This window comes from Haliaeetus albicilla, chromosome 2 (assembly GCF_947461875.1).
Source record: "Haliaeetus albicilla chromosome 2, bHalAlb1.1, whole genome shotgun sequence".
NCBI lineage: Eukaryota > Metazoa > Chordata > Aves > Accipitriformes > Accipitridae > Haliaeetus > Haliaeetus albicilla.
Window position 1 is genome coordinate 74,423,079 of NC_091484.1, and position 12,050 is coordinate 74,435,128.

General features: G+C 40.5%; 1 protein-coding gene across 7 annotated transcripts in view; it reads right to left on the minus strand.

The window, feature by feature from the left end:
* SCN5A (sodium voltage-gated channel alpha subunit 5) overlaps window positions 1–12,050 on the minus strand; it is a 216,362-nt gene that overhangs the window by 114,593 nt on the left and 89,719 nt on the right. For all 7 annotated transcript variants that reach the window (XM_069778259.1, XM_069778258.1, XM_069778256.1 and 4 more), the window contains exons 9-11: window positions 7,614–7,755; window positions 5,821–6,018; window positions 1,763–1,945 (exon numbers count right to left, since the gene is read on the minus strand). In XM_069778259.1, coding sequence (XP_069634360.1) covers window positions 1,763–1,945; window positions 5,821–6,018; window positions 7,614–7,755 — 523 coding nt within the window. The remainder of the gene's footprint in view (window positions 1–1,762; window positions 1,946–5,820; window positions 6,019–7,613; window positions 7,756–12,050) is intronic.

Consider the following 12,050-nt stretch of genomic DNA (forward strand, 5'->3'; position numbering starts at 1 on the left):
AGTCTCCCTCACACTCAAATATCAGCCTTGACGATCCACTCTGACATCAGCTAGTGAGAGTGAAACTCTGACAGGGCATCAGTAAGACGTAGCCAAGGACTAAACACACCTAAACCCTGGCGGAGTAAAAAGGATGTTCAGAAAATGCATAAGAAATTCAAGTCTATCCCTTTCCCTTGTATCTGAAGAGGAAATTATTGGAGTAAGAGCATTTAGGCAGAACATTCTTTTGATTTTATGGCCTGTACAGAATTTTCAGCTTCTTCAGAACTTTCTCATGAGCCAAGTATATACGAAGAGAGGTCAGATCTCCACAGCATCCACAAACCAGACAAACAAAATGAAGCCTGATTTCATTTCGCACTGTAGCTTACACCACTGAGTTACGTAATGATGCTATTTTGTGCCACTGGTACAAGGAAGAGTACAAAAACCAGGCCCTTTCTAACTAAAACCAGCCCGTTTGGATTGCTACCAAATTTTAACTGGTCAAAAATCCATGCCTGGGTTTCCATGGCACAGTCATTGAGACTGATTTCTGATGGCAACATACTTCCAGCTGCTCAGATTGCATCTGAATGATGACTCAGCCTTACTCCCTCCAACCATGCCAGACACAGCCTTGCAGAGAAGATTTACTATAAGCTTTGAAATGTGTCTCCCATGTTTCTCATGCATATGACATCCAGGGGCGAAAAGTGAAAACAAGAAATATTAATCTAAGAAACAAACTGGCAATGCACAGCTCCAATCCACGGTCATTCTGGTATGTGGTGCCTTGAAACCCATCCAGAATGGAGCTAAAGAGCAATTCTAGCTTTAACAAAGGTGTAATTTGTAACGCAACCCGCTCGACCAATGAGACAACAACAAAAACTATAAGGTTAAAAAATACATGTCATTTACAGAAATCCAGCTCTGTGTAAATTTTGTGAGCTGGGGAGTCATTAATTGGTCACATTTACTTACATCACTTACATGTTTTTTATGAGCTTTTTATGGCTGCCAAATATCCCTAAATTCACTGACAACAAAATGTAAAAAGACTTAGCCCATTACATGGCTATTCAGAAAAACAGAATAAACTGATTTAAACTTTGCCCTCAGTTAAGCAAAGACAAATTATCTGAAGCTATTTATGATCATTTGATACATACAGCGTGTGCAGATTCATATTCATGCATGTCAGTAACATTTACATAAAACCCTATTTAACAACAGTCTCACTATTTTTTTCCCTGCAGTAGAAAGTAGAAACAAGTGCCACAAAGTTTTGACTTGAAGGCAACTAGCAAAGGAATATAAAAATATTAATAATGTCTTTGCATAGCATTTAAAAAGCCCTCAGAGACAAGTTTCCTCGCTTTCTCCTCCTCCCTTTGCCTTTTGAGCTTTGCAGGTTTTTTCTAAGAATTTTTTATCTCTAGTAGGGATAGGATAGATATAATCAGATGAATGAAATTAAAGTCAGGAAATAAAACAGACTGTGGGTAATCTTGAAGTGAAAAAAAGGCAAAAAAAATTGAAACAAAATAGATTCGTAAGAATGTTTAATGGGCATTTTTAATTCATTTTGAAAAAAAAGTGGTAACAAATTTCTTTCCACTGTTCTAACACAGACTGTCTGCAGGTCAGTTATGACATTAAGTATCATCTGATTCTTCTTCAAAGCTGAAAGTTTCAGCTTAAATTGCCTACTCAGAGCCTGGCCTATCCAGCAAAGTGCAGTGTGGAGTAAGTGACGTTTCAGACCATGGCTTACCATTCTCCTCTGACCATCGTCATAGTCACATTTGGGATTCCTTTGGTCTTCCCCATACTCTTCTGCTCCCAAAGATTTCTTTTTCTTTCGCTTATTTCTTCTTTCCTTGGCATTTTTGGATGACAAAGGTGACATTTCCAATGAACTAAGAGACATTGAATCAATTCCTTTAGCAGCTAGTGCCTAAAACAGAAGATGGTAGAAGGTGTAAAATTTATTATTTGAGTTAAGGATCTCAGTGAGAGCTAATAATTACTCTGCTCAGCAATTATTTCTCATTTTAAGTTTAAAGGTTGTTTAGGAGATAAATTAAAAATTTCAGGTGGCCATTAATCAGAAAACTATCTCACGTGGCTGGAACTGGTCTTAATGTGTTTCTAACCTCTATATTTAGCCATAGGAAAAGAAACAACAAGCGAGACACATTCCTAGTACAAATGCACACTTGCAGGTCTGCCACCCAGATCCTATGATGGAGCATTAGGAATAGCTGCATAAGATAATGTGATTTATATAGAGCTCACATGCAAGATCCTTTGACATTTCAAGAGAGGAACAGCCTGTGTGCATACACCTGCAGGTGTACACTGTGCACACATCTCTGGAGTAACATTTCTGGTGCCAGCTAAAAAAAATCTCAAGCTGGGGAACCTCAGAATAAGCCCCCCCTGGACTTCAGCCCCTTGAACTGGGAGGGCTGGACAGGAGGGCAGCCAAGCTGGCTGCCAGGATTTTTCCTCCCCTGTCACAGAGGGATGCGAGGAACAGCAGGCAATTCAGCTGGCACGTTTTTGTAAACACTTATCCCGAGCAGCAGAGCAGGCAGCTCTAATCAGAGATGCAAAAAGAAAACCGTGGGCTTAACTGAAGATAAGGTGGACTTTGCTTTGCCGTGTGCTTCGGTGCTGGGCTGGCTATCTGGTGGGATCGCTGCAGGAGCTGACCGATAACAGACCAACTGCTAGAAAACCAGCAGAAGCCGAAAGCGAAAGCCTGAGCCCACAAAGCCACAGCCTTGGAAGCAAAGGAGCAGCCAGGAGGAAGAATTGATAGGTGCGAGGAGGAAGCCGAGTCCCCATCCCTGGTGCGGGCAGGATGGAGCGAGGGGGCTCTGAACACAAAGCACGAGGTCAGGTTTGGAGGTGCCAGCGTCTCAGCGGTAGCCACACCAGTGGCCTGGAGACAAGTCCGTTTGCAGAGCTCCCAGCCGAAATAGATAAAGCGAGTGAATTACAAAAAAAGAAAAAAAAAAAAGCCTCTCCAGATTCCCAAGAACAGGAGAAATGGATGAATCCTCAATGCTATTGTCAGTAAGCCACTAGAATCAAACAGGCAATCAGCTCTCCGCAGCAAAATACTCCCTTCCTCCCACAGGCATCAGTCCAAGGAAAGTGAAGGCACTTAACAGTCGTGTAAAGAATCAATCATGTATTTCAAGGAGTAGCGGTAGCTCTATCAAGCTGAGAGCACAACAAAACTTAATTCCTGTGGGAAATATCTTTCATGAGCAAGCTGCTTAGAGTAGAGAGGAGGAGGGCTCAGACACTGGTCTAGGCTGTTCTTTTTTTTTTTTTTTTTTTTGAGCCAATTGATTTAATTGCTATGCTGAAGTGCTTTCTCTTCATAAAGATTCAGCAAGTCTTTTGGTGTTAAATTCAGGTTTAGGAATGTGTTAGACCAATTGTGTAAATTGACTGATAGTCTTCAAGCAGGCCTATCAATTATATTTGTGCTCTCTTTATACTGCACAGTGTAAAAGCTGATCTAAAGACTTTCAGTTTTCCTTTCTGATTGCCGTCATATTTTATCAATCTAGAAAATATTGTAGGCTGTGCTACTAAGCATGCTGTACTCTTGCTGCAAAATAAGCTAATTTTCAGTTTCCTGGCTTTTTCTTACCCATTGCTTGGGTCGAAATGCTTCTGCCCTGCGTACCTTTTTAAGTTATTGAAAAAGGATTTGGACTAAATTGTTTCTCCGGGCATGGAGGATGTGCCCACATGCTGCCTATTTACCCTTTCTGGTTGGGTTCCTGTGGCTGGACCACGTCCTGCCCCTCAGGCATTGGAAGCCATAACCCACCGCGGTAACTCCCAGGGGCAGGAAAGGCGCGTGGGACCCCACGTGTCTGGCGAGGACGGGTGGTGGCTGAAGGATGGGAGAAAAGCTTAGCTCACACGAGCGCTGACATGGGGATTATGCAGGAGATAGGACTTGAGGTACAGTAAGAAAGTCAAAACCAAGATCTTGATGAAGGCTTGGAGAACAAGATTAAAACCGAGTAGCTCTGACTGGGGCGAGACACCCCAGAAGGACATCTGGAAGCTATATGGTGCATCCACCCAATTCACTTTCCTGAGCCTCTTCTTCCAGATGTCTAATCTGAGATGTCAGGGGTTGATTTGCAGAATTACTGGTCTTCACTAGTGACATGACGGACACCAATCGCTACACTCCGAAATTTCCTTTTGATAAGATTAGGATAATTCTCCAGGAGTATTACAAATACAAATGAGTATTTTTGAAGCACACAGAGCCTGAGCAGAGACAAGAGGCACTGAAAAACCTCTGAGGAGGTTAGTCATTTTGTCTTTGAAGCAGCCTTTGAATGCCTGAGTCGGGAAGTCTGCTCCAGCTGGCCTAAGGCTACAGAACAAATGATGAGAAAGCGAAGAGCTGCTCTTGAGTCATGCACTGTCCACCCTTTGTACTGAATAGGGCACAGGAAAAATGAGACATGGTTGGCTGAAGACAAGACTATGTTATAAAGCATATAGATAAATGGGAACAATTTAAGTTTTCACGAGCAACCTTCATTTTGACACATTCTGACTTTCAGGGCTTAATGTTCCTTTTTTGTGTACATACAGGCTTAACTGAAATCAAAGCCTTCAAAAGGAAATTCTTAAATATCTTTAATTATAGCTGGGGCTACCAAAGTTGGCTGTTATTAGGAAGAGCTCAGCTGGAGTCAAAACACATGAAAATTTGTATAAAATAGGTACGAGTTGGAGCTCAGTTTGCTCCCTTAGGTTACAGCAGAAAGTTACTCTGTTCAAAGTGCCTGTACATGGACTAAATTGCATTTACCTATTACTTAAACCATCAAAGAGGATCTTTAAAAGGACTTAAACGATGTATAAGCCTCTACTAGCACTTTGTCAAGGGTGAATTGCATTTTCTATTTTCTTTCCAAGGATTTAAATGGGCTTTGGATTAGACCCTGAAGCTATATGTACCCAAAAGAAAATTATGTATACTAGTTTATATTGTGTATTGAGGATTTATTTCTCTGAACTACACTGCTACGTGTTATTTCAGACTAATTTTCTTATTGTCTTCTTGTTCACAGCACCTAAAATGTTCTCTTCAGCTGTTTAACAAAGACTTTCTACCCCACACAAACCACATGCAAATTAACTAGTGTTATTAAGGCTATATGGCTGCATCCACCATTTGGCCCCCCTGTTTTGTTTAAACTTATGACATAACATTAAATCCATATCCTTTGCATAATTTGCAAAGTTTAGCCTCAAGATCTGCCTGTTTACTTGTTCAGGAATGAAGTCGTATGTGCTTCAAACAGGTTATCCTACACCTTTATCTTCATTATCGGACGGCTGGAGGTTCATGGCAGTTTGAATGAGACAGTGAGGAAATGAACATGAGCTAAAGTGGTGGTGGAAGAAAGTTCAGCTGGGGCTATGGCTGAGCTACCAAAATAGCTGGGTTTTGCTCAAATGCAGATGTAGTTATACCATCATTAAAATGTCTTATATGCCAACCAATATAAATTCCTCTGCTGGCATATGTGGTACAGTTAGACCAGTACAACTCTGGATATGTAAACCCTAAATGGCCCAATGCTAGCAGGAAGAGCCATCATTTTTCCTTTAGAGAGAATTGTAATAACTCTGTCCAGGACAATAAACGTTAAGCTGCTTTCAAGCAAAGTCTTACTTTGGTTATCACATAAATGTAAAATAAAGAGAATGTGAATCTCAAGGTACCATCTGTTCAAGTTACCCAAGGCTAATCATATCACATAGTTTACTGACCTCCTGCTCTTTCTTTAACATCTCCATGGCTTCCCGAAACTTTCTTTCCTTCTCCTCTGTTTCAGCAATAGTGGCTTGATTCTGCTCTTCATATGCCATGGCCACAACAGCCAGAATCAGGTTGACCAGATAAAATGAGCCCAAAAAGATGACCAGCATAAAAAAAAGCATGTAGATCTTCCCAGCAGATCTGAGAGTCTGTAAGCACAAAAGTAAAATCACTAACACTTGTTTACAATTTTTTTTAAAGAAAAAAAAATTAGATTTACAATATAATTGAATTAAGCCTTTGTTAATAGCCCAAACAGAATCCCTTTGATGACAAATGACAACCACATGCAAGGAAATAATCTTCTCACCAATAAATTTTTATACCTTAGTCAAAAATTACGTGCCTTGCAGGAAAATTAATTTCTAAATCAAGAATGCTTTCTTTGTTTACCAAATATCTCCACTGGTTTTCTTTTAGAATAAATAATCTTATGATCAGTTGCAGTGAAAGCTTCCCCCACACAGCTCAATTTATTTTTGTCCAGTGCATAGAAACTTTCCAAGCAGGATTCATGTTGTATCCCTTCAGATGTCTACAGTCTAGGTCCTTTACAGTCAGTGGGGAGAAAAAGATACTTTCAGGGCGTAACTCATCTGAATGTTATTTAGACATCTGCCTTGGTATAAGGAGAAACAAACCTTGGGACCATTGACTGTATCGCCTGGTTCTTCACCAGATTTATAGGCCTAACTGGAGTTTAGGTTAACAGGCTGAGCTTATATTACAGATATGTCCCATGGTCAATGACTTGATGCTAGTGATAGAAACCACTGTGTGTTATTATAAGGTCAAATAATAAAAGGGAGTGACATTCACCCTTATTTGCCGTGACACTTTCAGTCTTCCAGAGTTGTACATACAGCTGTGGGCCAAGTAAGTGAATATAGTTTAAAGAAACTTCGGTTTCATTGTTTTACATTTTCCTGAAATGAAATTGTATAACTGGCTGCATGTGAAGCTGAAATCCCCGGTACCTTCAAAAATGTCTGCCTCAGTACCTTCAGAGTAGTATCTGTCAGCACTAACTCCCTTGATTTCCTTATGAGCATGTTCTGGTTTGGGCAATTTTGAGATGCAGAAGTAAATCTTCAGTGGCTTCACGGACAGAGTATGTCCTTCAGCACCAAACTACCATATGTAGTTCTTCAGAGTTCGCATACATTTCAGGAAATGCACGCTAAAATGAGGATTTACCTAGCACACCTTGCACACAACTGCAAGTTGACTCTGACTCCATTTGTGCCTCTGGCTGTCAGGTGTCCATGATGAAAAGTTTGCAGCAGAGAGAACTGAAAGGTACCAGGTAGTCTTACCATTTGCTGAATTCGTGTTCATTATTGTGCCTTGCAAAACCAGATCTGCCAAGTACACAGCTGCTTCTCTAGCCTTTTTCTGAGCTGGACTCCAAAGATTAGTTCATGTTACACCAGCCCCCCAGAAAATCATTATATGGTGACGTGGTGATCTTTCTCAAGTGGTTAACTTCATTTAGATTCAGCTGAATTACCCATTCAAAGTGTCTTTCGGTACCAATTTTTCGCCCTTTCCCCAAACACCCAGCATAATGTCTTCTGGTATCATCACTCCTAAGAAAAGAAAAGATGGATCTTCTCCAGAACACTAAGAGCACTGTTTACCTAATAACCAGCAATTCTTTCTTGTCTTTAATTATTGGATATATAACTGTAACAAGGAAACGTGTTTATTTTATATTTTTAACAGTAATAAAACAATCTCATACCTGTTGATAAAGACGTTCCCAACAATCTTGAGTCATTAGACGGAACAAAGAGAGAAAGGCCCAGCCAAAAGTATCAAAGCTTGTGTAACCATGGTCAGGATTTTCCCCGGCCTTCAGACATATATATCCCTCAGGGCACGTGCTGCAAAACATGAAAGACAATACATGAAATGCATCATAGGTGGCTTCAGCATGGAGAAACTGATTTCCAGGGGAACACATGGAATTCTCTTGGTTAAGAGTATAAATCCTCAATGGTAAATTCCTCACTGGGTAAGAACACAGGTGGATGCTAACTTCACAATACCAAAGATCTTTGCAATCTTATTTTTCCTTTGAAAGGCTAACTGGAAAATGGTAACCATAGCTTGAGCTTCAATGGCAAATGAGCACCTAGCATTTCAGATATTTGGAACAGACCACAATTAGGTGTATAAGCAGGACTTTGGTGCTTAAATATGATGTCTCTTGGCACTTAATCCTAATTAAGAATCATAAATGCAGTGTCTCCTGTAATAGTTGTGGGTAATACTGTGATGGTGAACCTGCTTTTCTGGTTACGTAGTCTGACACTGGCTGGACGACACCAGCGTGCGCCATCTGAGCACCTTCCCGATTGCTTACTATGCCTGACCTTGCGCTCACCCCCTGCAAGGACTAAATCTTTAATCTAAGAAACCCAGCCCTTTGTTCCACTCACCGCCGTAGTCTGGGGTCACAACATTTTTTCTGTTTCTGCCAGGAAAATGTTTTCCTTGTGTGTCTTGCAGACTCACAAATTAAATGGCATGCAGACAGCATGAATATCACTGGCTCTTATTAAACTTTGAGACTCTTGACAAGTAATTTTCCAGCCCCATATGCCAGAATAGAAAAAGAATGCTCTCAGTGGTACTATGGAAGTACTGAATTGCATCACCAGGTGAAACACAAGGTAGAAGAGATCCCGGGTCAATGAGCCACCCTCTTTCCCAGAACGGTGCAATATGATTAATCAAAAGATCCCACACCTCTTGCATATCACAAGCTGCTTCCCAAGCATAAGATATGACCCATCAGAAACTGAATACACAGAGTGATATGCAAAGGCTTACCACTCTATGTAAAGGACAAGAATATGAGATCGAGGACGTTGCCAGCATCCTGGAGCTCTACATTATTTGGGAATTTGTTAGGTGGGAACCATCTAACTATCTGGAGAAGCAGACTTCAGGAGAACTTGCAGTAATGCCAGCTCTCTCTGTTCTCCTTATGCTTCAGATAGATAGATAGCAATGAACCTGGTACGATTTGGTGCAAATTCTAGCTGACACAACTACGGATGTTTGGAACAGGAGGGATTGTGAAAGCACTTTGTCAGAGATCAGAGACACTGAGAGACACCAACTTCCAGGCAGTGTTTTGAAAACAGAGCAACACCCTCTGCCCCGGCAGATGGTGAGCTTGATGTTCTGCCTGTCAGATGGAGAAATCAAGGTTTTCTGAACTGCCTTCAGATAGGATGATTACTGTAATATCCAGCCATTTTAGACATGTCATCAGTCATGTAGAGCGTGTCCAATGTGTACAGCTTTTAACTTTTTTCTCCCAGCAAAAACCCACAGAGTGTTTCAAACACTGCTGTTTTTTACCGAAGCCGTATATTGCCACAAATTGAAATGCAAAGCAGTAATATAAATAATGCAAAGTAATTTTTAAAATGCCACCCAAAAAAGAAATTGACTCCTGAGAAAGCAGAGTGTGTCTCAGTGTGAAAATCAAGGATTATTTTTTTTTAAATATCAATTTTATACTCATATAAATCAAATCTCTACAGCACAGGATAGCAAACTTGTATTGCATGTTGAGATGAGAAAAAATTGTTATAGGTTTTGAAGTTACACGAATCTATGGTGTCAGCCACCAATGTTAGACATTCGACAACACTATAAGAAGCTTAATTTAATATCATTAGTCAAGCACAAATTTTTAAGTCTGCTTTGAACGCTGAAAAAAAGAGTGCTGAAGCATTGCAAAATGTGTGCATATCCTTGTTTGCAGTACTCTTCAGAAAAAGCAATAAAAATGAAAAGGAACCGTTGATGTTTAATGAATTAAATGTAACACACAAGTGAGAATGTAAGAAGTGATTCTGTCACCTTAGGTAGAGCCAAGTTAGTTTATATCAGTTGAGAATTTAGACAATAGTAACTATAGCTCACAGAGAAAGAAGAAGAGCCACTTCTAATTTTTTTCCCTGCCAGCCTCGAAATGCCTCCTTCTAGATCTTTCCTACTTTGACTACCTATTGTTTCCTGGTAAGAGCCACATTTGAATAAAAATTACAGTAACGTTACTGAGTTAGAAGAGAACAAAACACAGAAATCTCAGGGTTTTTTCCCCTAAAATACGCAGATGCACACTGAATCTCCCTTCTATATCCATGTCCTTTTTCAAGGCAGCCTTTTCACGAAATCTCCTCTCTCCCAAAGGCAGCATCTGCTGTCACTCTCTGCCATAGTGACATGAGATTTCTGCCTCTGATCTGCTGCTGCAGACAGCCTTCAGTGCCTGTGACGTGCTGCTGACACTGCTCAAGAGCTCTGAGAAATGGATCCTCTGGGTTCCTGAGAAGGAAACCCTTTCCACTTGCTTGCGCTAAGACATCATGTCCAGACAGGACATGAAAATTTTTGTAAGGCTTATTCCTTTTGCCATGAGAAAAATGACTGCTCTCACCTACTGTGCTTGGCTGGAAACTAAGTGATCATGTCCAGAGGTGAACAGCCTTTCCTTAGTCTTCCACAAAAGACCAGTTCCAAGTCTCATCACTCATATTTTAACATCACTAATGACTAAAACATCTGAATACAGCTGTGAGAAACTGGATGGTGATTACACGAATGGTGAACTTAAGCCTAGACAGTGCAGTTGGTTGGAAATGAGGTTTCATCCAGAATAAGTTGCCTAAAATCTTAGGCAAAATAGAAATTTTGCCATTAATTTCAATGTGACAGAGAGAGAGACTTTCCTCTTAATCTCTTCACCATTTTGAACAAGAGAGTCTGAAAGAAAGGATATATTAGGAGCATTGCACTTAGCTGTATTTTCATAGGAACCTCTTCGCACCACGAGATTAGAGGCTGCAAAGTCACTCTTAGGTTCACTGCCAGCGTTGCTTCCTGGGGAAACTCTGTTTTGATGCAGAAGAAAATTAGAGCAACTGCTCAAAGCACTTCACCACAACTGCTTGGAAAGCCCTAGGACATGGAGGTGCAACTCCCCTGACTGTGAAAATGAGCAATGGTACCTAAGACAAATATTTTCTGTTTATAATACAGTTAGCATTTTTTCATGTTTCATTCTGTGTTTATGTGTCTCTAAAACCTTTTCCACTCAGCAGTAGATTGCTAGTGCGAAAAGATCTGTCTTACTCTGCAGTGAGTGTACACGGTTCTCTAATATTATGTTCAGGTGTAAGAGCATTCAAACAAGGTGTCTTCAGCATGAAAAGTATGAACTTCAGCTCAAAGATGCTATTATTGTTAGCTCGCATCCTTCTTACAGAGACTAGACACTTGAGACAAAATATCCTACATTTCAACTCCTTATTCTTGCTCGCCCTCTTTTGTAGCCAACAAAAGTGATAACCCATGGGGTATGGGAACGCATTAAAAACACTGAGAGGAAAACAAAAAGCTGCTTCCCAGAAAAACACTCTACAGAAATTTAGGTGTAAGAGTCTCATATGAGAATATTATTTTGCAACTGAGACCATTTCCTCTGAGGATTTTTTTAAGGAGTCTTAAGATTTGGCTGAAGCATCTTCGATGTATAATATTAAGCCTTCCCCTTCGGATTTTTTAGCAAACTCTTTAGCTTCTTTTACCTCGGGGAAGCATTTCACAGGATTGCACTCTCCTCTGATGCACAGGGATGGGCAACAACAACAGCAAGCTACATAAATATAATATCCTCCACAGGAGCCTAACAGGATGCTGTTCAATTGATCACAATAAAATTAGTGTCATTGATTCAGAAAAGTTAAAAGCATCAGTCTACCTACCTATCCATCAGGCTGTAATCACCATTGTAAGCTGGCATTGGTACAGGAAATTAAAGAACAGAAGAAACAGCTTTGTTTTAAATAACACAGATTGGGATTGCCAGAGAGTTGTAGTCGAGGGGCATAATTACAAAACGCTCTGTCTCAAGAGTTTAATCTAGGCAAGCCAAGTGACCTGCTGATCCAGACTGTAGTGGCCAATAGGGTTGTGCAATAAAAGAAGATTTGTAAAACAACCATGTGCTGGATTGTAACATTCAGACCCTGAAAATACAGGGAGGGTTGTCCATGTGTCACCAGGAGTTAGCAGCAAGCAGCTGCTAACGTCAGCTACGACATCTGTAAGGTGAAGGCTGCACTCTCGTTTGGTTTAGCTTGCAAAGGCACGCTAC